At 43.1% G+C, this 24,573-nt stretch overlaps 1 protein-coding gene and 1 non-coding gene across 14 annotated transcripts in view; both read left to right on the top strand.

The window, feature by feature from the left end:
* The window catches only part of RYR2 (ryanodine receptor 2), a 768,472-nt gene that overhangs the window by 393,309 nt on the left and 350,590 nt on the right, over positions 1–24,573 (top strand). For all 13 annotated transcript variants that reach the window (XM_040464903.1, XM_040464902.1, XM_040464892.1 and 10 more), the window contains one exon: positions 13,168–13,263. In XM_040464903.1, coding sequence (XP_040320837.1) covers positions 13,168–13,263 — 96 coding nt within the window. The remainder of the gene's footprint in view (positions 1–13,167; positions 13,264–24,573) is intronic.
* Positions 21,128–21,234, top strand: LOC121023265 (U6 spliceosomal RNA). Its single transcript, XR_005787330.1, has one exon. It is a non-coding gene; the product is annotated as a U6 spliceosomal RNA (small nuclear RNA).

The following is a 24,573-nucleotide window of genomic DNA, read 5'->3' as shown; positions in this document are numbered from 1 at the left end:
AAGATCTGACTTTTACGTGTTGTAGGTGGAATGATGCATCTCTTAGGATGTGTCCACGTGCGGATTACGGCCTCTGGTGCACACAGCAGAGGTCGTTCATTGGCTCCCAGAGCTGGAGGTCTACCAGCGGGTGTGAATCAGTGGCTTTATCACTGCTTCCAGAACCAGTTTCTTTATGTGTGTTGTGCCTTCCGCAGCAGGGTCTGCTCCCCCCAGTGCTGGCTGCCCTCGTGTGGCCTCAACCGCCTGCTGTCCTCTCACAGTGCTGCACAAGTGGTCTCTGACATGGAACAAGTGAAAGAGGGCCGCTGTTGGAAACTGTCTCTTAGGAAAGAGCATGCCGTTTCTTAATCCCTTGCAAATCACCCCTTTCATCTCAGTAGACACGTCTGTAGCTCTTCCTGCAAGGGAAATAAGGAATGTCACCAGCATTTCACCGGGACTGCTCACGTCAGAAACTAGGGCCAAGCCCATGGACTGCCCGGCTGCCATGCAGAAGTGAGCATTGCAGAGAATTCTGGGGAAGGAGTTGAAGTGTCCAGCTCAAATGTTAACGTGTACACTTCACTCATCCAAAAGGTTTTATGGACCGAATTCAAATCTGAGTGCTTTTGTCCACCACCTAGCACCATGTGCAAATGGGGTTGGCGCTCAAAAAATAGTTGTTCGAATTATTTAATAAATGTATTAGAGATTCCCACAGGGCGTAGGTTTCCCTGTAACAGATTAGATGTGGCCATCAAGTTGGTTCATTACACATCACTGAACCCGTTATTCTGTTACCATCGTGTCTTTTTCTTGAAAAACCAAAGCTCTAATCTTTAATCCATAGGCAACAGCCTCTGAGGAAATGACCCTTCTTTTAGCCCAGAAGAGTCTCAGAACTATAGCTCTACCACTTACATGACCTTGGACAGATTACTAAAGCCGAGCTCAGTTTCTTCATCTTCAATGCCCACTCTAGAGTGCCTCCTTTTTAGGGTCATTGTGCAATTCCGTGAGTTGATGTAAAGTACTCGGAAAAATACCAGGCACATAGTGAGTGACGTCTATTGTTATTATAAATATTATCTGTAAAATGGCAATACTAATTCCCCTCATAAGATTGTTGGATGGCTTACCTGTTGTGTGCAAAGTCTCAGCTCTCCCTCTTCTCATTAGTCTTGTTTTTTTTTTTTTTTTTTTTAGGATACATTTATCACCATCCTCTTTGTCATCAATGTAGTAAAACTTTCTTCTTCAACTTGTTTCTGTTCTTGTTTTTGCCTTTTAACTATGCCTTGGAAAAGAAATTTCACTTGCAACGATTGGCTATAACAAGGGAAGTTCTGGATTTTGAAAATACAGAAGACGCAGAAGATACAGCATGATGCTTATGGTAGATACACAGTGGCTCTTGATTTCCTCATCAGAAAATGGAGGAAATAAAGTGTTCTTCATAGTTCCCTCCAGGCCAAAAATAATTTTCTATTCCATTTTTCTACCCATTCTCTGAATACAGTCATGCCCAGCTCTTACATCTGTATCTTCCACATCTGGTGCATAGCTGATATTCAGTAAATACTTGAGATCGTGCTGATAGCTGGATGCTGTATGATTTCTCCCCACCAATCTTCATGGGAGACATCAGGGAATCCTTGCACATTTCCTTCAAGAATTGCCATTGACTTTCAGATACTTGGTATTCACCTTTCCCATTCCAGTCTTTGGAGCCCCATGGCTGGGGTGTCTGCCTTCTCACCTGAGACCTCACTCACTTTGTCCCTGCTCCCTGAGCATTCGGTCCTTCCAATGCTTGCCTCCTATCCACTTCTATACTTTCAGAATGTTAGACTTAGTTTATTTATATCAGAGGTTTGATAGGCAGTAACTATTATCTATGTTATAGATTAATATGGAGACATGAAGTATACATTTTTTTATTTTATTTAAAAAAAATTTTTTTTTTCAACGTTTATTTATTTTTGGGACAGAGAGAGACAGAGCATGAACGGGGGAGGGGCAGAGAGAGAGGGAGAAGTATACATTTCTTAAATGTATGTATCTGTTTCCTTAATTATTTACATCCCATTTGATTAAGAAATGATTTGAGGGAGCTATTACTTAAAATTGATGTAATTAGAATTCTCTAAAACTCACATCTTAAAGGAAGTTAACAGTATAGTAATCGTGTATGTCGTAAGGTAATACACACTGATTTCAGACATGTGCATGTTTTTGTGGCTTTTAAACTAATTTTTTCATGCAACAAAAGACCTAAGTTCTGAATATACTTTCCAAATACACACACACACACACACACACACACACACACACATACACACGTTCTTTTTTTTTTTTTTTAATGTTTATTTATTTTTGAGAGACACAGAGACAGAGCACGAGCAGTGGAGGGGCAGAGAGAGAGGGAGACACAGAATCCGAAGCAGGCTCCAGGCTCCGAGCTGTCAGCGCAGAGCCCGACGTGGGGCTCAAACTCACAAACTGCAAGATCATGACCTGAGCCAAAGTCAGATGCTCAACCGACTGAGCCACCCAGGCACCCCTCTTTCTCTCTTTTTTAATCTCTCTCTCCAGGGAAGCTTCTTTTTCCATTTGTTTTTCCCAAGTGTTTTGAATCTCTTTCCTTTTACAGTCTTCTGAAGAGGCGTCCTCTGTAACAGAGACTGTGTCGTGTTGGGAAAACGTGGACTTTGAGTCCAATGGACCTGCATTTGAATAAGATTCTCATCCGTTCAGAAAGATTAATTGAATACCTGTTATGGGAGATGCCCTAATCTGGGCAGTGAGGGACAGTTATGACCAGGATCCCATCCCTGCTCTCATGGAGTTATTGGTTGAGTAAGAGACAGAGTAAATAATAAAGCTAGCCTAGCCATAGTGCTGTGCAGCTACTGACTTTGCTGCCTTGACCATCCCAATACGTGTTGTTGTCAAATCCTATTAGTAAGTGATCAATAAAAGACTGATAAACTTGACTACGCAAAAATCAAAATGTTTATGGTGAATGATATCATTACAAAATAGAAAAAAAAAAAACAGGTGGGGATTTTATAAAATATGCCAACTGTGTGAAAGACAAAGGCCCGGTTCCTATCATGTGTAGAGCTTTCATAAATCCATAAGGAAAGGACATACCGCTTAATAGAAAAACAGACAAAAGATGGGGACAGGTAGTTGCCAGAGCAATAAATAAAATAATAAAAGATATTCAACATGACAAATAACTGCAAATGAAAATGATAAAGATCATTTTTCACTTAGGAGATGAGCACAGATAAACAATTTGATAAAACTCCTTATTGGGGGAAATGTTGGGTAGTGTGTTTCTTTCTGGTGGGGGTGCAAATTGATGGAATTTAAAAAACCAAACAAACTCTGGTTGGCAGTATACATAAAACTTTAAATGTATTTACTTTTACTCTAGAAATTCTACTTTAAGAAATGTATTCTAGAGATATATTTGTACAAGTGTGGAAAGGAGGTCCACTGCAAAATTGTTTATAAATTGCATAAAATTGAGAGCAATTTTTCTAGCAACAGGGGATTGGTTCCATAAGTAATAGTGTAGTACCGTGTTATCATTGAAAATTGAGATAAACGTATCATCAGGAAAACTGTATAAAACACGCCAGATGGCTGTTCTTTTTTAGCATGGCCATCTAGGATATGGTATTGAGTGAAAAAAAGCAAGATGCTTGCTGTATTAATAAGATTACTGTATTAACATTAAGATTCCAACTGCCTTGCATTAGAGATATGTAGAGAAAGATACATTCTTGTACACACTGAACACTTAAGGAAGGATGCACAGAGAAGGGCTAGGTGGCTGCTTCTCAGGAGACAGGACTTCTGCTTTCCTGCGTGTTCCATTGGATATTTATTCTATTTACACACATTACTTTTATAACTGAAAAGAATCGTTAATGTAAATGGCACAGTGCTACACAATTGAGGATGAAAGGGAAAGCTAGTAAATTAATTCCAGTCGAGTGAAGAAATAGACTATTTATTTAAAAAAAATTTTTTTTAACGTTTTATTTATTTTTGAGACAGAGAGAGACAGAGCATGAACGGGGAAGGGGCAGAGAGAGAGGGAGACACAGAATCGGAAGCAGGCTCCAGGCTCTGAGCCATCAACCCAGAGCCTGACGCGGGGCTCGAACTCACGGACCGCGAGATCGTGACCTGAGCTGAAGTCGGACGCTTAACCGACTGAGCCACCCAGGCGCCCCAGAAATAGACTATTTATGTTAGTGCATGCGTCTAAAGAGGCTCTCTCTCTCTTTTTTTAATGTTTATTTATTTTTGAGAGATAGAGCATGAGTGGGGGAGGGGCAGAGAGGGGCAGAGAGAGGACGACACAGACTCAGAAGGAGGCTCCAGGCTCCGAGCTGTCAGCACAGAGCCCGATGCGGGGCTTGAACCCATAAACCGTGAGATCATGACCTGAGCTGAAGTTGGACGCTTAACCAACTGAGCCACCCAGAGCACCCAGAGACTCTTTCTTTTTTAATGTTTATTTATTTTTAAGAGAGAGAGGGAGACAGAGCACAAGTGTGGGAGGGGCAGAGAGAGAGGGAGACACAGAATCCGAAGCAGGCTCCAGACTCTGAGCTGTCAGCACAGAGCCCAACATGGGACTCGAACTCACGAACCGCGAAATCATGACCTGAGTCGAAGTCGGATGCCCAACCGACTGAGCCCCCCAGGCGCCCAAGAGGCTCTTTTTCAATATACACATGGTAGGTTCTCTGGTGGGTGTTCGGGGTACACAGAGCGGTGAGAGATTTTGTGGTTTAACTGTCCCTTTGACTACTCTTGATTTTCTGTTTTTGTTGTCATGAACACTGATTCCATGATTAGAAAAAAATATATAATCTCATGTTGACTTAAGAACCATCTGCTGCCAGTAATTTTCAGTGAAGTCAGTGTAATCAGAAGATAAGTAGCCGTCTATACGTGAGTGGATACTTCAGTGTGGCTGTGAAAGCCTCAGATCTGTAGCAGTATCTGGAGGTGATACGATATTTACATCTCAGTGTTCTTTTTTTTTTAAAGTTCATTTATTTATTTTGAGAGAGAGAGAGAGAGAGTGAGCGAGCGAGCAAACAGAGGCTGGGTGGGCAGAGGGAGACAGAGGGGGAGACCAAGCAGGCTCTGTACTGTCAGCGTAGATCCCAATGCAGGGTTTGAACTCACGAACCCTGAGATCTTGACCTGAGCCGAAACCAAGAGTCAGACTGACTGAGCCACCCAGGTGCCCCTCACTGTCTTTCTTTACCCAGGTATCAGGAAGTGTGGCCCAAGTATCATTAACTCCAAGTCTGTTAAGCTTCCTTCCCATGCTTCCAGCTAGGTAGACAGTAGGTCCCGTCGTAGACTTTGGTGTGAAATAAGCCACCTTCTTTTTCTTCAGCAGGTTTATTTAGCATGGAGAGAGCAGGTGGGAATGATAATCTATAACAATTTTAAAATTTGACACATATACTTAATATGCATTGTAGGTGGAGAACGACAGAGGCAGACTGATGAGCCCGCCTCCTGGAGGGAGTGGAGTGTTCCGGAAACACCAATATTCATAGTTTGAAAGCATTGCCATGGCTGGCTTTCATACGTCTTTTCTGAAATCCACACAATTAATCTGCAGGAGGCTTGCAAGCCAGGATGATTTTCTAAAGATGTTTGAGAAATGGCTCTTTGGCAAACCCTCCCAATGAATACTCATTTAATGAAGGTTCAAAGTATGAAACGAATAGGATAGGCTGCAGCCCATTTAGGGAGGCAGAAGTTACCAGCTTTTGAAAGCCTTTAACACTTGGAAAGGGCACAGAGATCAAGGATTTTGGCACACCCAGAGCATTTTCCCGGTGTCTTAAAGAGGCAGATCTTCCTAAATGTCGTAAAACACTGGGGGAAGGTAGTCAAGAGTTGGAAAAGGAAGACATCGGTTTCAAACATGCTCATACTGGGTAGTATTATGGCATCTGTGCATACGGGTGTTCCTATGTCAGCCTCCAGGAAATCCTGAAAGACATTTTATAAACAACATTTTCTTCTCTGTAATAATCTCGTGTCTATGAAATGACAATGAGAATTCCATTGCCATTTTTAGTGGAAATTCATTTTGTAACCTATTTTGTGAGATACTTGTTTTTTATTTAAAAAAATTTTTTTTAATGTTCATTGTATTTTTGAGGGAGAGAGAGAGAGAGCGAGTGAGCAGGAGTGGGGGAAGAGCAGAGAGAGGGAGAGAGAAAGAGCGAGACACAGAATCCGAAACAGGCTCTAGGCTCTGAGCCGTTGGCACGGAGCTTGACTCAGGGCTCGAACTCACAAACCGCGAGATCACGACCTGAGCAGAAGTCAGAGCTTAGCTGACTGAGCCTCTCAGGCACCCCGAGATACTTTCTTAATCTGTTGATGTTGACCGAGACCCCTCCTCCTAATCTCTTCTAGAGCAGGGGTTCAGGCAGAAAGAGACTGGTGGGGAGCAGCGTCGACTGGCCCCGAGCGTGGACTCTGGAACTGAAATTGCCTGTGAGGCATTGGCCCCAGTATGAGCTGTGCCAGCAGGAACACGCGGCTGTCTCCCCTCTCCGTGCCCTCCACCAGCCAGCTGTTGGGCTGCCTCCTGATGAGGGTAGAGAGGGAGGAGAGAACGTAGCCTAGTTTTTCTTGGTTGTGTGGCTGCCCGATCTCTGGCTCTGGCCAGAAGGTTAAAGCTGTCCTCCTTGGTGGGGGGGAGTGGAACAGCTGGCAGGGGGTGGGAGCTGCCTTTCTCCGGGGGGCATGTCAGATGCCTTTAGCCAAGGCCCTGCTCACGGACAGGACAGCCGCAAGTCTGTTCTCAGGTGGCTGTTTGCGGCTCCTTGCTCGGCCATGCGTGTCTGGTAGCCTGCCTCCAGCCTCTTTCTCCTGAAGTCTTCCTGCTGCTCCTGATGGCTGTACTGAGTGGACTCAGAACGAGTCCACAGAGATGCTCTTCCCCCAGGATCCATGAGAAGTGCTCATGCATTCTCGGCCCAACACAGTCATGGAGACCCATCCACGCAAAACTCTGGGTGGGTGCCTCTCCCACCCCGTCCACTTCCTAGGCAGGCGGTCCTCAAACCTGAGTTCGCACGGTCCCCCAATGGCAGGGATGCCTCCACGAGCTCTCCAAGAAGTTTCTGTGGCACAGCACTCTGAGATTTGTCAGCGGCATTCTCGAGTCTTTGTGTGTTTGTGTATTTTTGTTTTTTAGGCTTTTCAGGATTTAGGAGCAACCACTTGTTAATCTGAAAATTTTAAAAATCTTTGTGGATTCTAGTTCTTTGGTCCCTCATTTGCCTATGTTATAACCGTTCACTTGGTATTTCCATACTTTGCATGTGAGCTCCAAAAGAGAACCTCATTTGATTTCCTGCTATATCTCTTACTCCCAGAACAGTGCCAGATGCAAAGTAGGTAATCACTATTTGTTCAGTAAATTTTAAAAGTGAGAGTACTCTTGGAAGATCTTTGCATCTTAACCTGTCTGTAGTTTTCTGATTCTCCAAGTATTTTGAGAAGTTGAGTCTTAGAGTTTAAAGACACTAAAACATGGGGACACAGCGATGTTACAAGACGAGTAAGAGATGCAGAATGGAGTCTCTTTGACATTAATAATTTTTCGGTGGATGGCCAATATTACTTGTGTTTCATATTCTGGTTGGATAAAAGTTGAGAGGTTTAGTTAGTTATTCAACATGAAAAAATGTGATAAAAGAAAAAAAGGTAGAAACTACGTTTAAAACATAACCACCCATTTTAGCATATAACCTTTTCAAAATATTTCTTTGGGCACCTGGGTGGCTCAGTCGGTTGAGCGTTCGACTCTTGATTTCAGCTCAGGTCATGACCTCACGGTCGTGAGATCGAGTCCTGCGTTGGGCATGGAGCCTGCTTTGGATTCTCCCTCTCTTTCTCCCTCGACCCCTCCCCCATTCATGTTCGCTCTTGCTCTCTCTCTGTTTCTTTCTTTTTTTCTAAAATTAAAAAAAAATTAGGAGCTCAGTTGGCTAAGCATCAGACTTCGTCTCATGATCTCACGGTGTGTGAGTTCGAGCCCTGCATCAGGCTCTGTGCTGGCAGCACCAAGCCCACTTTGGTGTCTGTCTCCCTCTCTTTCTGCCCCTCCCCAACTCGTGCTTTCGCTCTGTCTCAAAAATAAATAAAAACATCAAAAAAATTAAAGATCAATAAAAACATTTCTGTGAATCTCTCTAACATTATACACATATAAAACACTTCACACACCCACATGCACACACATACAATAATAGCATGATGTGTTCACACCCATGCACATCCCGCATCACTATGACATCACTTGTGGCCCTCTGCTCCTGAAGGCTTAGGTAGCTCAGTCCAAATTCCAATTTTAGGGATTGAGACAAGCTCAAGGCTTCGGTCTGATGTCTCTACGTTTTGGGGGATTATTTGGATACATTGTTTTCCATTTCATGCTTCTTCATTATCATCTGTTGTCTCTCCAGGGTTATGTAGTACCTTGGCTTGCTGAACTTCACCTCCTTACAGGTGCATGCAAACTGCCATTCGTATTGACCGTTTGTGATTGTTTTGGGATGGAAGTTGTTGTGACTCCAGAGGGAGTCCTTGTGAAGGAAAACGTCACGGAGCATGATCCTTTTTTCCTCCTGGCTCCATTCATCTTCCTTCCTGTTTTAAAATAAGAAAATGTCCCCTTTGGATGCAGGATAGCAGTCCTACCCTTACCAGTGTTCCTTAAGGTCTCTGTTTTCTGTCTCAGGAACTTATCATGATATAGTTCTCAAAGAAGCAGCTCTCATTTTCCAAGAAATATTCTGAAACAAACACCATTTTTCCATGCTTTGCACATACTTATACATATACATGTATACATATACATTGAATATACGCACTTACTTCCCCAAAATGAGATCATACGACCAATATTCTATAGCATTTGTTTGCACCTGTCTTCTGTATTGGGGGCATCTCTTCTTGGCAGTAGCTATAACCCTTCACCAGGTTTTAGTGGACATATACTACCCTACTGAAAGGTAGGGTAGTGCACCCTCAGACTGTTTCCAGTATTTTGCTCTTATAAACTGTATCATGACGAACTTTCCTATAATTCTCAGCACAGCTTTCAATTACTTTGGAAACTCACTTAACTGATTTCTTCTTTTTTTTTTTTTTTCAACATTTATTTATTTTTGGGACAGAGAGAGACAGAGCATGAATGGGGGAGGGGCAGAGAGAGAGGGAGACACAGAATCGGAAACAGGCTCCAGGCTCTGAGCCATCAGCCCAGAGCCTGACGCGGGGCTCGAACTCACGGACCGCGAGATCGTGACCTGGCTGAAGTCGGACGCTTAACCGACTGCGCCACCCAGGCGCCCCTTAACTGATTTCTTCTTAACTAACTTGCTGAACTGTAAGATTTTACCCTCCGTTTATCTGTAAGCCATGTTACATACCTGCACACATGCACCTACCCACACACTGATAATGTTCAGGAGGCACTTGATTTTATGGAGTTTAATTGTTTTCATTAGAAATATATATATTTTTTCAGAGTCTATTGAGATCATCACATTTCATCTTGGACTTATTAACAGACATCCTAACGCATTTCTGTCTCATTGGAGGAATGAACCCCTACTTGAGTTAATGTTGCTAATGCGTTGCTGAATATGATTTGGAAATACTATCCTTATAGAAGATACTTGGATTTGTATTCGTAATTAAGAGTTCCCTCTAGTTTTCTTATATGCATACTTTCTTTGTTGGGTCTTGATATCAAAGTTATACTGTCTTTATAAAATAATTAGGGAGGCTTCCTTAGTTTCTTTAAAATAGTGTAGTTTAGAAATCACTTTTTTTCTTGAATACAGAAAAAAGTTTTTGGTCTTTGACATACTTCTCAATATTAATCATGCTTTATTTTTCAATTTAGATTTTTCTTCTTTGGGTCAGTTTTGGTGGAAAAAAAAGTATGCATATGCATAATTGGAAACCATTCTTTTTCCTAGATGTTTCAGAGTTCTGGTACAGAGATACAGTGACTGTGTTTATAATTCCTGTTTATTCTCAATTTTTTTCTTTTTCCTTCATGATTAAAGCAGTTGATATTTAGCTTATATTAAAAAAAAAAATTCCTGGCAGTGCCTGGGTGGCTCAGTCGGTTAAGTGTCTGACTTTGGCTCAGGTCCTGATCTCACGGTTCATGAGTTCGAGCGCTGCATCAGGCTCTGTGCTGACAGCTCAGAGCCTGGAGCCTGCTTCAGATTCTGTGTCTCCCTCTCTCTCTGCCCCTCCCCTGCTCATGCTCTGTCTCTCTCAAAAATAAATAATCATTAAAAAAAATCTTGACTTTGTGGATTAATTTTACCATTTTAATTTATTACATAGATCACATTTTCTATTTCTAATGAAGTTCTTTTTGGCTATTTATTTCTTTTTCCTATTTTACTTATATTTTTTGATGTTCTCTCTTACATTTTGAAAGGCTGTTTAATTAACACGTTTCACCCTGCTGCTTAGCAGTGGAAGTGGTTAATTTTTGAGTACAGTTTTGACCATAGACCACTGATTTTATTAGGTAACATTTCTGTTTTTGCTATTTACTAGATATTCTGTAATTCTGGTATTGATTTGTTACTGACTCAAAAATTATTAATGAGAGAGTTTAAATTATTAAGTGGCTGAGTTTTATTTTTGTTTCTACTTTTCTTGCTAATTTCTAGTTTTGTTACATTGTTGTCAGTGGGCTGTACCAACATGGGATATGCCATTTCTGTTTGCGGTAAATTTTTTTAAGTTTACTTATTTACTTTGGGAGAGTGTGAGCAGGACAAGGGTGGAAAGAGAGGGAGAGAGAGAGAATCCCCACCATCGCCGGTGCAGAGCCTGATGCAGGGCTCAAACTCACAAACCGTGAGATCAGACCTGAGCCCACATCTGACTCTTAACCGACTGAGCCACGCAGGTGCCCTGTGTTTGCAGCAAATTTAATGAAGGTTTTTTTCTGTGTGTGGCTTACTCTATGATTTTCTTTAATGTTTCATGGTTTATTAAAAGGGTTGATTTTTTACGTTGTAGCTTCTTCAAGAATCACCTTATCTCTAACATCTGTCCTTTAAAGAAAACATTTACTATCTTCAGGTTTAAAAACCAGAGGTAAAATTAAAAGAGTGAGTTAAATTTTAAACAAATGAGACTCTGTAAAGATTCAGAAACCTTACCCTATACCCCCCCCTCAGTGGCTGTTGTTGTAAGTCATGAACAGATATTCTAATGGGTTAAAATTAGAAATCCTGCTGAGCACATTGGACTCCTTATCCTTCTATGACACCGCATCCTTGACACTTGTCCCTAGCACTTGTCACTTGTGTGTGTGTGTGTGTGTGTGTGTGTGTGTGTGTGTGTGTAGATGATTGCTGGCTCTTGCTGGACCTCTGGCCCCAGAGCGAGAGAGGAGTCTAAGTAATTAAGTGCATCATTGTTTACTCTTTGTGCAAATGTCCTGCGGCTCTGTGCACAGAGCTCTTCTCCTACAGTTGTAAGAATAGACCTTCCTGTCTTTGCTGTCACTGTTTCTTTTCTTACTCTGAGGTCAGGTACCAACTTTTAGTTTATGTGACAGAAGTCTAACATTAATTATGCTCTCTCACCACAGGGGCTCTGAAACTTGCGTTCTTCAGACTGCTTCCTGGCACTAGCAGAGTTTAAATAGTGATTGTTGGGGCATCTGGGTGGCTCGGTCGGTTAAGCGTCCAACTTCGGCTCAGGTCATGATCTCACGGTCTGTGAGTTCGAGCCCCGCGTCGGGCTCTGTGCTGACAGGTCAGAGCCTGGAGCCCGTTTCAGATTCTGTGTCTCCCTCTCTCTCTCTGCCCCTCCCCTGTTCATGCTCTGTCTCTCCCTGTCTCAAAAATAAATAAACGCTAAAAAAAATTAAAAAAAAAAATAGTGATTGTTTTCTTATGGCGACATCTTTTTCCCATTAAATGCCCTATTCTGTTACCATCTCACTGACCCTTTGTAGACAATTGTAGTTTCTGAACAATCTCATGCATTAACCTAAAATATTCACCAGATTTGCTTTGAAAGAATGGCATGATTTTGAATCATTGGAAGTTTTAAATGGATTATGTACATTGGATTGAAGGAGATCCTCGAGGTCGCGTAGGAGTTTCATAGAAGATGGTTTCTTTTGTCAAAGGTGTGTCAGAAACAGTAGGTTAAACAGAGTTAGAACAGGCGATTTGACTGCATGTCAGAATCCTTCAGATGCATGGTGGTGGATCTTTTTTAAAGGAGAGGTGGAGATACAGGGGGAAAGCAGAAGTTTTCAGACTTACTAGTCATCTACCCTCCCATCCTTTTTTCCAGGTAACGTTTTAATTAATTGTATCTGTCTATGTCCCTATTACAGTTACCGAGTTGTATCTCCTAGTATTTTGTGCTCCATTTTCAGGAAAACCGGTGTGCTCTTAACTTCTTCATTATAGAGGTGAGAATGTTGAGCTCTAGGGAAATTAAATGATTTAATCTCCTGGCTAATTAAATGCAAAGAGTATTAGAGCCCAGGTGAGGCAACTCCCAGGACACTGGTTTTTCCATTATCCTTTATTATTTCCTCCCAATATGAAATGTAACTTTCTTCAAGATGTAGTCTTTCTAATGAGCTGTGTTTTTTTTCAGCCCCTATTAATAAATATCAATTCTTTAAAAAAAAAAATCTCATTTTTGTCCATGTAGGTGTGTCTATATATTTATGTTTTTTTTTTTTTTAAATTTTTTTTCCAACGTTTTTTATTTATTTTTGGGACAGAGAGAGACAGAGCATGAACGGGGGAGGGGCAGAGAGAGAGGGAGACACAGAATCGGAAACAGGCTCCAGGCTCCGAGCCATCAGCCCAGAGCCCGACGCGGGGCTCGAACTCACGCGAGATCACGCGAGATCTCGCGAGATCATGACCTGAGCCGAAGTCGGACGCTTAACCGACTCTGCCACCCAGGCGCCCCTATCTATTTATGTTTTAAGCCAAAGTATTTTCTTCTTGATCCACCATTTTAGGGCCACTAGCAACTTCCCTTGCATTTTAACCTGGAAAATCACATTAACTGTGAAGTCTGCTCTTTTTCTTGCAGCGGCTCTAATTAGAGGAAATCGTAAAAACTGTGCCCAGTTTTCTGGCTCCCTGGACTGGTTGATCAGCCGATTGGAAAGACTGGAAGCTTCTTCTGGTATGTTTTCCGATTATCTTCTTGTCATGACATGTCATTCCTGTTTCCTCCTGTTTTATGTCCTTTAAGACATAAAAGAAAATTGAAGATAAAACCAGAGCGTCGGTGCAATGTGTTTTCCTTTTAATAGGTTGAAGTTTTTACTTATTGATAAAATCGTTTTTTTTTTTTTAAGTTTATTTATTTTGAGAGAGAGAGAGAGAGAAAGAGAGAGTCAGCAGCAACAGCCAGGGAGGGGCAGAGAGAGAGGGAAAAAGAGAATCCCCAAATAGGCTCTGTGCTGTCAGCACACAGAACCCAACATGGGGCTCGATCTTGTGACCATCAGATCATGACCTGAGCTGACATCAGGAGTCGGACACTTAACCAGCTGAAACACCCAGGTGCTCCAGTCGTTGGTATTTTTCTTAGTTATTTCTGAAAAGCAATTTTACAATATCTTGTTCATTTACATTAAAAAAAAAAAACGAAGCCCTGAAAGCTTCTAAAGAGCCAGAATTCTCTTTCTTTTTCAAATCATTCATTCCAAATGTACTGTACAAACAAACAAAAAAAGTGGTTTGGAACTTCTATTTTTAGCTTGTGTTCAAAGGATTATTTGGACAGATTTGGAAAAAAATCAGTTTTCCAAATCACACAGCATAATATTTTATTTTAAAATGTTTCAGTAGGGGCGCCTGGGTGGCTCAGTCGGTTGAGTGTTTGACTTCGGCTCGGGTCATGATCTCACCGTTCATGAGTTCCAGCCCCGCCTCGGGCTCTGTGCTGACAGCTCAGAGCCTGGAGCCTGCTTTGGATTCTGTGTCTCCCTCTCTCTCTGCCCCTCCCTAATCTCTCTCTCTCTCTCTCTCTCTCTCTCTCTCTCTCTCTCAAATAAATAAACTTAAAAAAAATTTTAATGTTTCAGTAGATACTAATAAACTGTCTATATAATCATAAAATAGTTATAAGCACTCAACCTGATTTCTCCTTCTCTAACATAATAAGTATGTTATTCTTATTTTGGTGTTGTAGAAACTTAACTCTGATAACCAGGGCTTCCTGAACTTATCCAACACCACAGTTTGTATCAGCAACACCCCAGACTGAAATTGGTTGCTTCTTCCTCTCTCTGCACAGCATTTTATTAGCTGCCCTTCTATACCACTGATGCCCCTTTACGTTGCTTATTTTTTTTCTCTCAGTCTCCTACACTAGCCATGAACTCCTTGAAGCTATAGACATGATTTCATTCATCTTTGGGTTTACCATCCCATCTGGCACCTAGTAGATGTTTGACAGTTTTTATTAAACAAATGAAGAAATGAATGTACGAATGGATGTTTGGATTCACTTAAGAAGATACCTGTCAGTACAGAAACAATTTCATGACTCTTGCATAAGAAAGACCCACTCAAGGATAGGTTTGTTTGTTGGAATGGAATGAATAGAAGAACAGATGGTTGTGGTCAAAGGGGGTAATTTTAAGTCTCCGAGTGAAGTTTTAATGATGAAGATGTAGGAGGAAGAGAAATTTGAGTCACAGACTTTGAGTTTTAAGGCATTGCTGGATTCTTGGGTGGCAGATATAAAGAAGGAGATCATTGAGCTAAAGTAGGTGCAAGAATCGTAAATGAGATTTTTCATGGTATCACAGCACCAATGGCATGACTATGGACCAAGACAGAATATCTTGAATAAGGAGAGAACTGAATAACTCTCAGGAGTATGATCAATTGATGGTTAACAAGGTGATGGCATATTTTGGGGGGCCCCTGGGTGGCTCAGTTGGTTGAGCATCTGACTTTGGCTCAGGTCATGACCTCACAGTTGACAGGTTTGAGCCCCACATCGGGTTCTGTGCTGACAGCTCAGAGCCTGGACAGCCTGCTTCAGATTCTGCGTCTCCCTCTGTCTGTCCCTCCCCACTCATGCTCTGTCTCTATCTCAAAAATAAATAAACACTAAAAGAAAAAAAAAAAAGGTGATGGCATGATTGCATAAATGGATAGGTTCTTGGGTCAACATGTCCAGAATTGTTGTCAATCTTCAGTCGATACATAAAGGTATGCTGACCCCTTTTTCTAGCCATGTGGAGGATCTGGAAAGAGAGAGAGCCCAGCAACCTTCAGGACAGTATTAATGCTCAGGTCATGATCTCACAGTTCATGAGTTTGAGTCCTGCATCAGGCTCTGCGCTCACAGTGTGGAGCCTGCTTGGGATATTCTCTCTCTCTCTCTCTCTCTCTCTCTCTCTCTCTCTCTCACAAAATAAATAAATAAGCTTTTAAAACACACCCACACACACACGCACAGAAAAAAAAGTGCTCAGCAAAAAAGGAGAGAGACAAGAAAAGAACAGAATGGAGCATCCTTTAAACTGAGCTAAGTAGAGCCCAGTGTCTGGAGTCTTCTGTTTGGTTGTTTATAGGCACATTCCCACTGGATGCAAATCACTATTTGCTGTTGTCTTTGTCCAATCCAGCTGTTGGTCACAGGCATTTCCACTTCACGTAGAAGCCCCCATGCTCTCAGAAAGCACAGTGAAAGTCAGGAGTAGGAAGGACCCTTGGAAAATGCTGAACCTAACATGTCACCTTAAAGGAAAGGAAATTGAGGGGTGCCTGGGTGGCTCAGTCGGCTGAGCATCTGACTTTGGCTCAGGTCGTGATCATGGTTCGTGGTTTCGAGCCCTGTGTTGGGGTCTCTGCTGACAGCTCAGAGCCTGGAGCCTGCTTCAGATTCTGTGTCTCCCTTTCTCTCTACCCCTCCCCCACTTGCTCTCTCTCTCTCTGTCTCTCAAAAGTGAATAAATATTAAAAAAAATGCTCTCTCCCTCTATCTCTCCCTCTCTTTCAAAAATAAACATCAAAAAAATTAAGGGAAAGGAAATTGAGGCATAGAACATTTAAATGAATGATTGGAGATACTAGAATTAATTGTTACAGCAAAGATGAAACCCTAGCTCATAATCATACGTCAGACTTGAAGTATGTTCACTATGCTTTGTAGCCTCCTAGTTTGTACATCTCTGAAATATTTTTCACTAAAACAAATTTTCTCTACTGTCCTTACATTTATGCTTTTTATGAACTACTTTTTTTCTTAGAGAAGGTACAATGTTGCTTAGTTTTTAGAGACAGTAACAGTAACGATATGCATATCATTAGATCGTATCATATACACACATGCATAAGATACATTTATTTCATCCCTACGTAACTGTTTCCTGAGTGCTCATATATGCATCATCTTACTCTCGGAGACTGCTGAACATGATCACCTCAGCTGATCTGTTTCCACCTGCACTGCTGGTCTCTGTGTCTGTATGTGAACAGTAGAGCAGAGCGAGGGGTAACCCTAGGAACTTTAGGTTTCCTTTAGAAGAGGTCAGTGGACAGGGGTGCCTGGGCGGCCCAGTTGGTTGAGGGTCCAACTTTTGATTTTGGCTCAGGTCATGATCCCAGCGTCGTGGGATCAAGCCCCGTGTTGGGTTCCATGTTGAGAGTGGGGCCTGCTTAGGATTCTCTCTCCCACTCTGGCCCTGCTACCTCCCCAGAGCTCATGTGTGAGCATGCTCTCTCTCCTCTCTCTCTCTTTCCCCAAAAAAGTGGGAAAAAAGTCCAGTGGACAAAAGTCAAATTGGTACAGACTTAAATGGAAATCTGATGAAGATCTGAAAAGGCCAGCCAAAGATTGTGTTAATGAAGTACCTTTGTCTGGTACCACCAGACGCAGACCTTGAGAAAAGGACTGGAGGTTTATTTGGGAAGGGAGTCACCGTGAGACTCGGTAGAGAAGGGGTCAGAGAGGGTGTGTTGACAAGCGAGTTACCACCATGTGTAGCTGGAGCTTTTCCCTTGGGGAATTCTGGGAAACTGAGCCCTACAGTTCTCCCACCTGAGGGCTGAGACAAGATGTTTACAACCAACTTTTCTCTGTCACTGAGCAGTGGTGCTCCCAGGGGGTGTTAATTCTGTGGCTTTTCCAGCTGCCGCTGTGATCAGAGCAAATCCTCAGGCAAAGAAATGCAGAACTTGGCTGCTGGAATTTCACTGAATGCAGAGCGTGAGGGTTTGATCCGGGCCCTGGCAGTGTCTGCTCCCCAGCCAACCACTATTTACCTCCTTATATGTTAGCAAGGCTCAGAAAGAGCGGTGGACACAACCTCTTGTACACATTGTGCGCCATCAAAAGTTGACTAGTATCTCTAGTGCCTAAGGCTCTATCGGAGCATCGGTAAGAACAGCCACGATGAGTTTCCTGAGAGAACAAGAGATAAAGTAGACCTTTCCCCAGGCTTCATGTGTGACTATGTCTCTGGGCCAAATTTAATTGAAAAGATAAAAGATTTGCACGAGCAAGTCCAGTTGATTGAGTGGATGTATTTCTGAAGGCTGGGTTCTCCTTAGGATGTTCTTAGCACTTGGAACGCTATTTGGGAACTTCAAGGAATAGTTGACTGAAATGGTCTGCTGGTCAGGGGGCTGCATAGTTTCTCTGAGTCTTACTTTTGTACAGTGTATCCCACAGATAGCTTTGCAGGGATGAAAGTGGTCTTCTTTGAGATTCCTGCCCATTGTTCTCCACTCTGAGTAAGTCCCATGAAGGAAGGTCCCTCTGGGTTTCAGCAGAAGAAGGAATCTTTCAGGGGTCTTGAATTGCCTAAGCTTCATGCTCACGTACCATACAGCATGTGGTACCTAGGAATATGATAGTTTATTTTTTTAAGCTTATTTATTTATTTTGAGAGAGAGCGAGCTCGAGCATGTCAGCACAAGTGGAGGAGGGGCGCAGAGAGAAGGAGAGAGAGAATCCCAAGCGGGCTCCGTGCTGTCAGTGCAGAGCCCAACATGGGGCTCTATCTCAGGATCGTGACCTGAGCCGAAATCAAGAGTCGGATACTTAATGGACTGAGCCATCCAGGCGTCCCGAAATACAATAGTTTAAAGCTTCCAAAGATGTCACAATTATTTCTTGGAGAGCATAAGCTCATCATTTCTCAAAGGGAAAAATGTGTAACCTGTGAATAATCTGTCCCAGAATCTTGTGTGCCAGGGTCCTCCCCCTAAACATGTACTTAGGTATGAACAATCGAGTTAGAAAATGCAGGAGGTCACTCCACTGTTGGCAATGCAGAAATCATAGCTAACCTTTTGGAGTGATACCAACCGTTTAGGCAACACTTAATGATATCACAGAAAGGGATGGTTTTCCAGGAGGTAGCTTTGAAGAAGGCAACTTCAGCCGTTGGTTGATTCAGATCTTTCAGTTGTGCAGAAAGCCAGCCATGGGTATAGCCAGGACATTGTGCACCTGACTCTTACAAGAAACATTAAATCAGAATCACCATGATATTGCAGACTGTGTAAAGACAATCTTTTGTGATAGCTGTTGGGGTCGGTACCCATTGACCCTACCACTCCTTTATAACTTATTCATTCATTTACTTCTGTGGCTTCGTCTAGAGCTCATTATAATGACTGGTGTTTTTAATAATGATCTGGGTCATTACAATATGTAAAATTATGTTTGATGCTAATGGGTCATTTAAGACAGGGAAACTGAGTGTACATTTCCAAAGATATTCACTCAATGTTTGAAATAATGTATTAGCGGTAAAGGTTACTAATTTAATAGTTAGCTAAGTCCCTGGTCAAAAATTACTCCTTTTTGAAGGATGCTGGAAACGTCCACATACAGCCTTTCTACTTCCTTTCCCAGCAAAGCATTAAGTTATGGCTGGAAAGAAAAGGAGGACAGAGAGCGGAGAATCTAGATTTGGAGGGCTTTTTTTAAAATCTATTTTACCAGCAGTGTGAAAAGTGGGGGGGAAAGTCCCTCAAAGTAAAGTCCAAATGAAACAGAACATTCCTTTCTGAATGAGACAGGTGATCAAAGTTGCTGGGTTACCCAGAATCTATATGCATTTCAGAATGCGTTTCTAAAAGCCTGTGTGTGGGATAGATGGCAAATTGTGTTTTCAGAAAATGGTTTTTTAGAGATGGAAAAAAAAAAATCTTCAACTGTCTCACATTTGGGAAGAACACTGTAGTGCTTTGTGGCATAGCACTGATTGATTTTATTATCTCTTCCCACTTATGCTCATTTAACCATATGACTCATTTCTGGCACCTGGTGTTTAAGTTTGAAGGAGGCTGGAAGGGACTGGGCTCAGGATTTCATAGACAGGTGGGGTCTGGTGGCCTTGTTCCCGGGTGGTGGCTCTCCAGGTTGTGCAATGGATCTGCAATCCTCTCCTGTGTTTTGACACTAAATAGGAAGTTCGGATTCACGGTGGGCTTTTAATTCTTAGATCTGTTTGCCATGCTTAATTTACCTTTTTGGTCTGTTTGACAATTCTGCCTCAGTGGTCCATGAACGTGTGTTGTCCTCGGAGCGTCAGCTTCTCAGATAGGTCCTGTGGCGGGGAGTATCAAAGGCAGGCTCAGTCTTTGTCACCCAGTCTGTTTAAGGAGTGGGGAGAAGGAGAGCCTCGGTCCAAGAGTCACAGGTGCCATAGAGCTGCTCACTCCATTTCTGCCAACATGGCGGGGATGCCGACCAGGGCTTTCCACCACAGAGAGGAGTGTAACTTAACAGAGATCATCTCCCCAGGCTCTGACTAACCAGCCTCCTAAGGATTTGGGTAAGGAAGGTATGAAAGATTGAAAGCCCAAAGTCAAAGTCAGTTGGTACCTATATTGGACACTTCCCTGCCCTTGGGGGTGTCTGTTGCTCTCCCGACATTCCATACTGACCCCAGTGGCCAGCAAAGGGCAAGGAATTGTCCTAAGGCAATGGGGAGAGGGGTTTATAAGTGAAGCTTGCCCACATCTGTCCCGTGGACGTGCTCTCTCTCCAGTCTACATCCCCCCATCCGGCCTCCCACCAATTCACGAGAGCTTTTGTCCCCTGGGGGTGTTTTTGGACAGTTCCTGGAATCCACACTCCCATCCTGCTTCCTTAGATCCCCCGGGGTTGCTGTGCACGTAGGAGCATTGGCCCCTTTTGCTGATGTTTTTTCTTCCCACACACAGCTGGTTAGATGCCATCCTCTAAATGTCTGCTTAGCTGGAGGAAGAGAAGAGGAGTCTAATCTCAGAGAAACTATGTTGTCTGGGAAGGGCTCGCCTGAGGAAAACGTCTTATCAAAAACAAAATCACAGCCAGTGATCTCTGCCTTTGACCTTGACTGTTTCTTGTCCTCTCTGGGTACTAAACTTATGTTTTACTGTCATGGAGAAAAGTGAAGGTTCAGCTCGTATGTGCTGCTACCAACAGATGGCTGCTTAATGCCAGTGTCTGCTCTGATAGGGTTTCGTTCCTACCATGCTGGATATTAAACACTTTTAGCATCATCTTTGGTGAAATTATTGTGCTGTGTCACTTGCTTTCCGTCATGCTTGAAGTCCGGGGACCCTATCATGGCTTAAGGACTTCATCTGGAACTGAGTTCATTAAAGTTTCTTTGCATTGTGTATGACTTAGCTCAGTTTTCTCAAGTCAACGTGCCTCTTGATTGAATCAAGCTTTTTGTTTTAGTGCCTTGGCTTTTAAGGTGGGTTCTACTCACTCGGGCATGGTAGTCAAAAGAAAGAAGCCAGTCACTACCCACCTGAGGGGTTTATCTTCAGTGTCCAGGCAGGATGCATCACAGGTGTCCTCCCTTAGCGTTGATGTGATACAGGAAACATAATCTTGATGGGCCGTGAGCTCAGCCGCCTGGGTGCCCGCCGGAGGCAGCTGCACTGGAGAAGGGAAGTGGTGTTAGGTCTCAGGGTATAGTTGATGCAGTGGGAACTGACGTCTCAGCTCAGGCTGTCTCATGCCTCTGGTCTCCTAAATGGGTTTCCTACCATTTCATCAGCAAAGACAGGGTTGAGTGCTCACTTTGGCATCACGCAAACTAAACGTGGAAAGATACAGAGAAGATTAACGTGGCCCCTGTGCAAGGGTGACATGCAAATTCGTGATGTGTTCCATATTTTTATGGGTTAAATGGGCAATGGGCATTAAGGAGGGCACTTTTGGGGATGAGCGCTGGGGTATCATTTGTAAGAGTCGAATGACTGTGTCCTACTCCATAAGCCATGACAATTCTGTATGTCAGCTAACTTGAATTTAAGTTAAGGGGCACCTGCGTGGCTCAGTCAGTTGAGCGTCTGACTTCAGCTCAGGTCATGATCTCAGGGTTCGTGAGTTCGAGCCCCACGTCAGGCCCTGTGCTGACAGCTCAGAGCCTGGAGCCCGCTTCGGATTCTTTGTGTGTGTGTGTGTGTGTGTGTGTGTGTGTGTGTGTGTGTGTGTGTGTAAATAAGTAAACATTAAATTCAAAACAAAACAAAAACAAAAAACAGGGTTGAACTCTGCCAAGACTACCTCATCGGAAATGGCAGCTCACTTTTTAATCATCTCTTGTTTTCCACTTACTTTTATACTGTATTAAGGAGAAGCAGAGCACTTTTAAGATTGATTACACGGATGGATTCTGAAGTGGACTGCTTAAGTTCCAAGCCCAGCTTCATCCTTTACAGCTGCATGACTCTAACCCTTTGTGCCTCATATTTTTGCCTGTAAAATGGGCATTGCCTAAAGCACTGTTCGTCAACACATTTCATTGCATTAAATGAATAGAAATGTCACAATAAGAACCTAACGCCTTTTTTTTTTAATAAGTAGCCGTTGTTAATAACTACAAGATTATTTGCATTCTCTTAAAAGAGCATTTGCATTATAGAAACAAACTAGACAGGTGTTCTATGTTCGGCAATAAAACTAGGGAAAACTGTTGGAAAGTCCAGATGAAAAGTGTGCCTCCAGCACGCCCCACGGGTTGCTGTGGGATTGGGGGGGCAGTTAGAAATTTGATGCCAAATGTGTACATGAACGTACTCTGTGCACCATGCAAAGACCTTCAGCCAAGAGCTTCTTATAAAAAAAAAAACTTGTGCAAACCGATGAAACATACAAGGAGTAAAGTGATAAAAGATGTGCTAGATCATACGCTGGATTCTTTGGATCAGACAAGATCTGAAACTAGAGAGCCTGACTGCTGTGTGACCACAGGCAGTGTCAAAGCTCCCTGATAAAACTTCACAATTCAGTTTAGAGAAATAAGGTTTTTTTGTTCTGGTTTTGTTTTTTCCCATGTTGAGATGGCTCCGACTCAGTATGAAGAATTGCAGGTGGAAAAACTTAATATTAGCAAGCACTTACCTTTTTTTTTTTTTTTTAACGTTTATTTTTGAGACAGAGAGAGACAGAGCATGAACGGGGGAGGGTCAGAGAGAGAGAGACACAGAATCTGAAACAGGCTCCAGGCTCTGAGCGGTCAGCACAGAGCCCGACATGGGGTTCGAACTCACGGACCGCGAGATCATGCCCTGAGCCAAAGTCGGCCACTTAACCGACTGAGCCACCCAGGTGCCCCATCACGCACTTACCTTTACTGGGTGCCAGATAGTGTTCTGAGCCCCTTAAGTATGTTAACTCATGGGCCGCCTGTGTGGCTGGGTCTGTTGTGTCCAACTCTTGGTTTCATCTCAGGTCATGGGTCTCAGGGTTGTGGGATTGAGCCCCATGTGGGCTCTGTACTGAGCAGGGGGCCTGCTTGAGATCCTCTCTCTCTCTCTCTCTCTCTCTCTCTCTCCCTCTCTCTCTCTCTCTTCCTCCTTCAGTCCCTCCTTCTCCCTCTGTCCCTCTCCCCTGCTCACATTCTCTCTCTCTCAAAAAAATAATAAATATATTAAGTCTCTAAATCCTCACAATAACTCTATGAGGTGGATAGCCTCAGTATCCCCATTTCACGGGTGGGGAAGTGAGGCACAGCGCAGCTATTTTTTCAAGGTCATACAGTGTGGAAGCAGCCAAGGCAGAACTCAAACTTTGGTCTTCTGGCTCTGAACTTCATCCCTTCTATCCCTTCACGATATATGCTGCTCAGGTGCAGGGAAGCAAAGGACTGAGTGTGCCCTGCTGTGTTCTTCCAAGGTCATGAGGGAGAATATCTCCTGCATGTAAACAGGTAAGCTCTACTGACCTACGTCCTAGAGTGTCTGAGCTGGGAGTGACTTCTGGAGTATTCCAACCCAGCCAGCCCCTCTTGGCCATCACAGCACCATGTCTCCCCTATCTCTCGTTTGTTCTCTTGAACCACAGTACGTAATGCAGGTTTAGACACACATGATTTAAAATACTAGTCTTGGGGCACCTGGGTTTCCATCACTTGAGTATCTGACTTCGGCTCAGGTCATGACCTCGCTCGCGGTTCATGAGTTCGAGCCCCACATCGGGCTCACTGCTCTCAGCACACAAGTTTGCTTCAGATCCTCTGTCCACCTCTCTCTCTGCCCCCACCCCTGCCTACGTTCTCTCTCTCTCTCTCTCTTTCTTTCTCTCTCTCTCTCATTCTGTCCCTCTCTCAAAAGTAAGTAAACATTAAAAAAATGTTACTCTTCACCACATGGCAAAGTATGTTCACATCTTTGGGGAGTATTTTCTGATGTTTTCAGGCTTGGAGCAAGTTGCTCAGTTTCCTATAATTGCATCCATCTTTAAATGCATCTCAAGGTGGACTCTTCTCTGTACATACTGTTTCACGTCAGGACCACAGACCATTCTGCACATAATGCCCTGTGAGAAATTGGTGCGTCTTGAGGCGCCCGGCTGGCTCAGTCGGTAGAGCGTGTGACTGTGAAGTTCAAGCCCCACATTTGGTGTAGAGATTACTTTTAAAAAAATCTTTAAAAATAAATAACTAAATAGGATTTGTGAGTTTTGTTAAACAATGTGTAACTTTTCTCTTTTCCCTCTTACACACGGACCAAGTACCAGAATTAGGTTATTCTGTGCACATTTATTTATTTCTTTTGTGCTTATTGGAAATGATGCCCCTGGGTTGTCGTCGTCTTCTTCTTCTTCTTCTTCTTCTTCTTCTTCTTCTTCTTCTTCTTCTTCTTACGTTTATTCATCTTTGAGAGAGACAGAGCGTGAGCGGGGGAAGGGCAGAGAGAGGGAGAGGGAGACACAGAATCTGAAGCAGACTCTAGGCTCCACACTGTCAGCATAGAGCCTGACGCAGGACTCAGACTCACAAACTACGAGATCATGACTTGAGCCGAAGTCGGACGCTTAACCGACTGAGCCACCCAGGCGCCCCAACCCCTGAGTTGTCTTCGTACAGCAGGAGACCTCCCCCCACCCAATTGTATAGAGATAAAGTTGATACACTTGTGGTGTAACTTTAAGGTATACAGCACGATGGTTTGGCTTAGGTGATTGTGAAATTTGTACTCCAAACAGTCAGTTAGTTTGCATCCATCATCACCA

This window comes from Herpailurus yagouaroundi, unplaced genomic scaffold (genome assembly GCF_014898765.1).
Source record: "Herpailurus yagouaroundi ecotype Mexico unplaced genomic scaffold, PumYag 530, whole genome shotgun sequence".
NCBI classification, from domain to species: Eukaryota; Metazoa; Chordata; class Mammalia; order Carnivora; family Felidae; genus Herpailurus; species Herpailurus yagouaroundi.
Note: the sequence above shows the minus strand (reverse complement) of the source record. Positions and strands in the feature narration are given on the sequence as shown.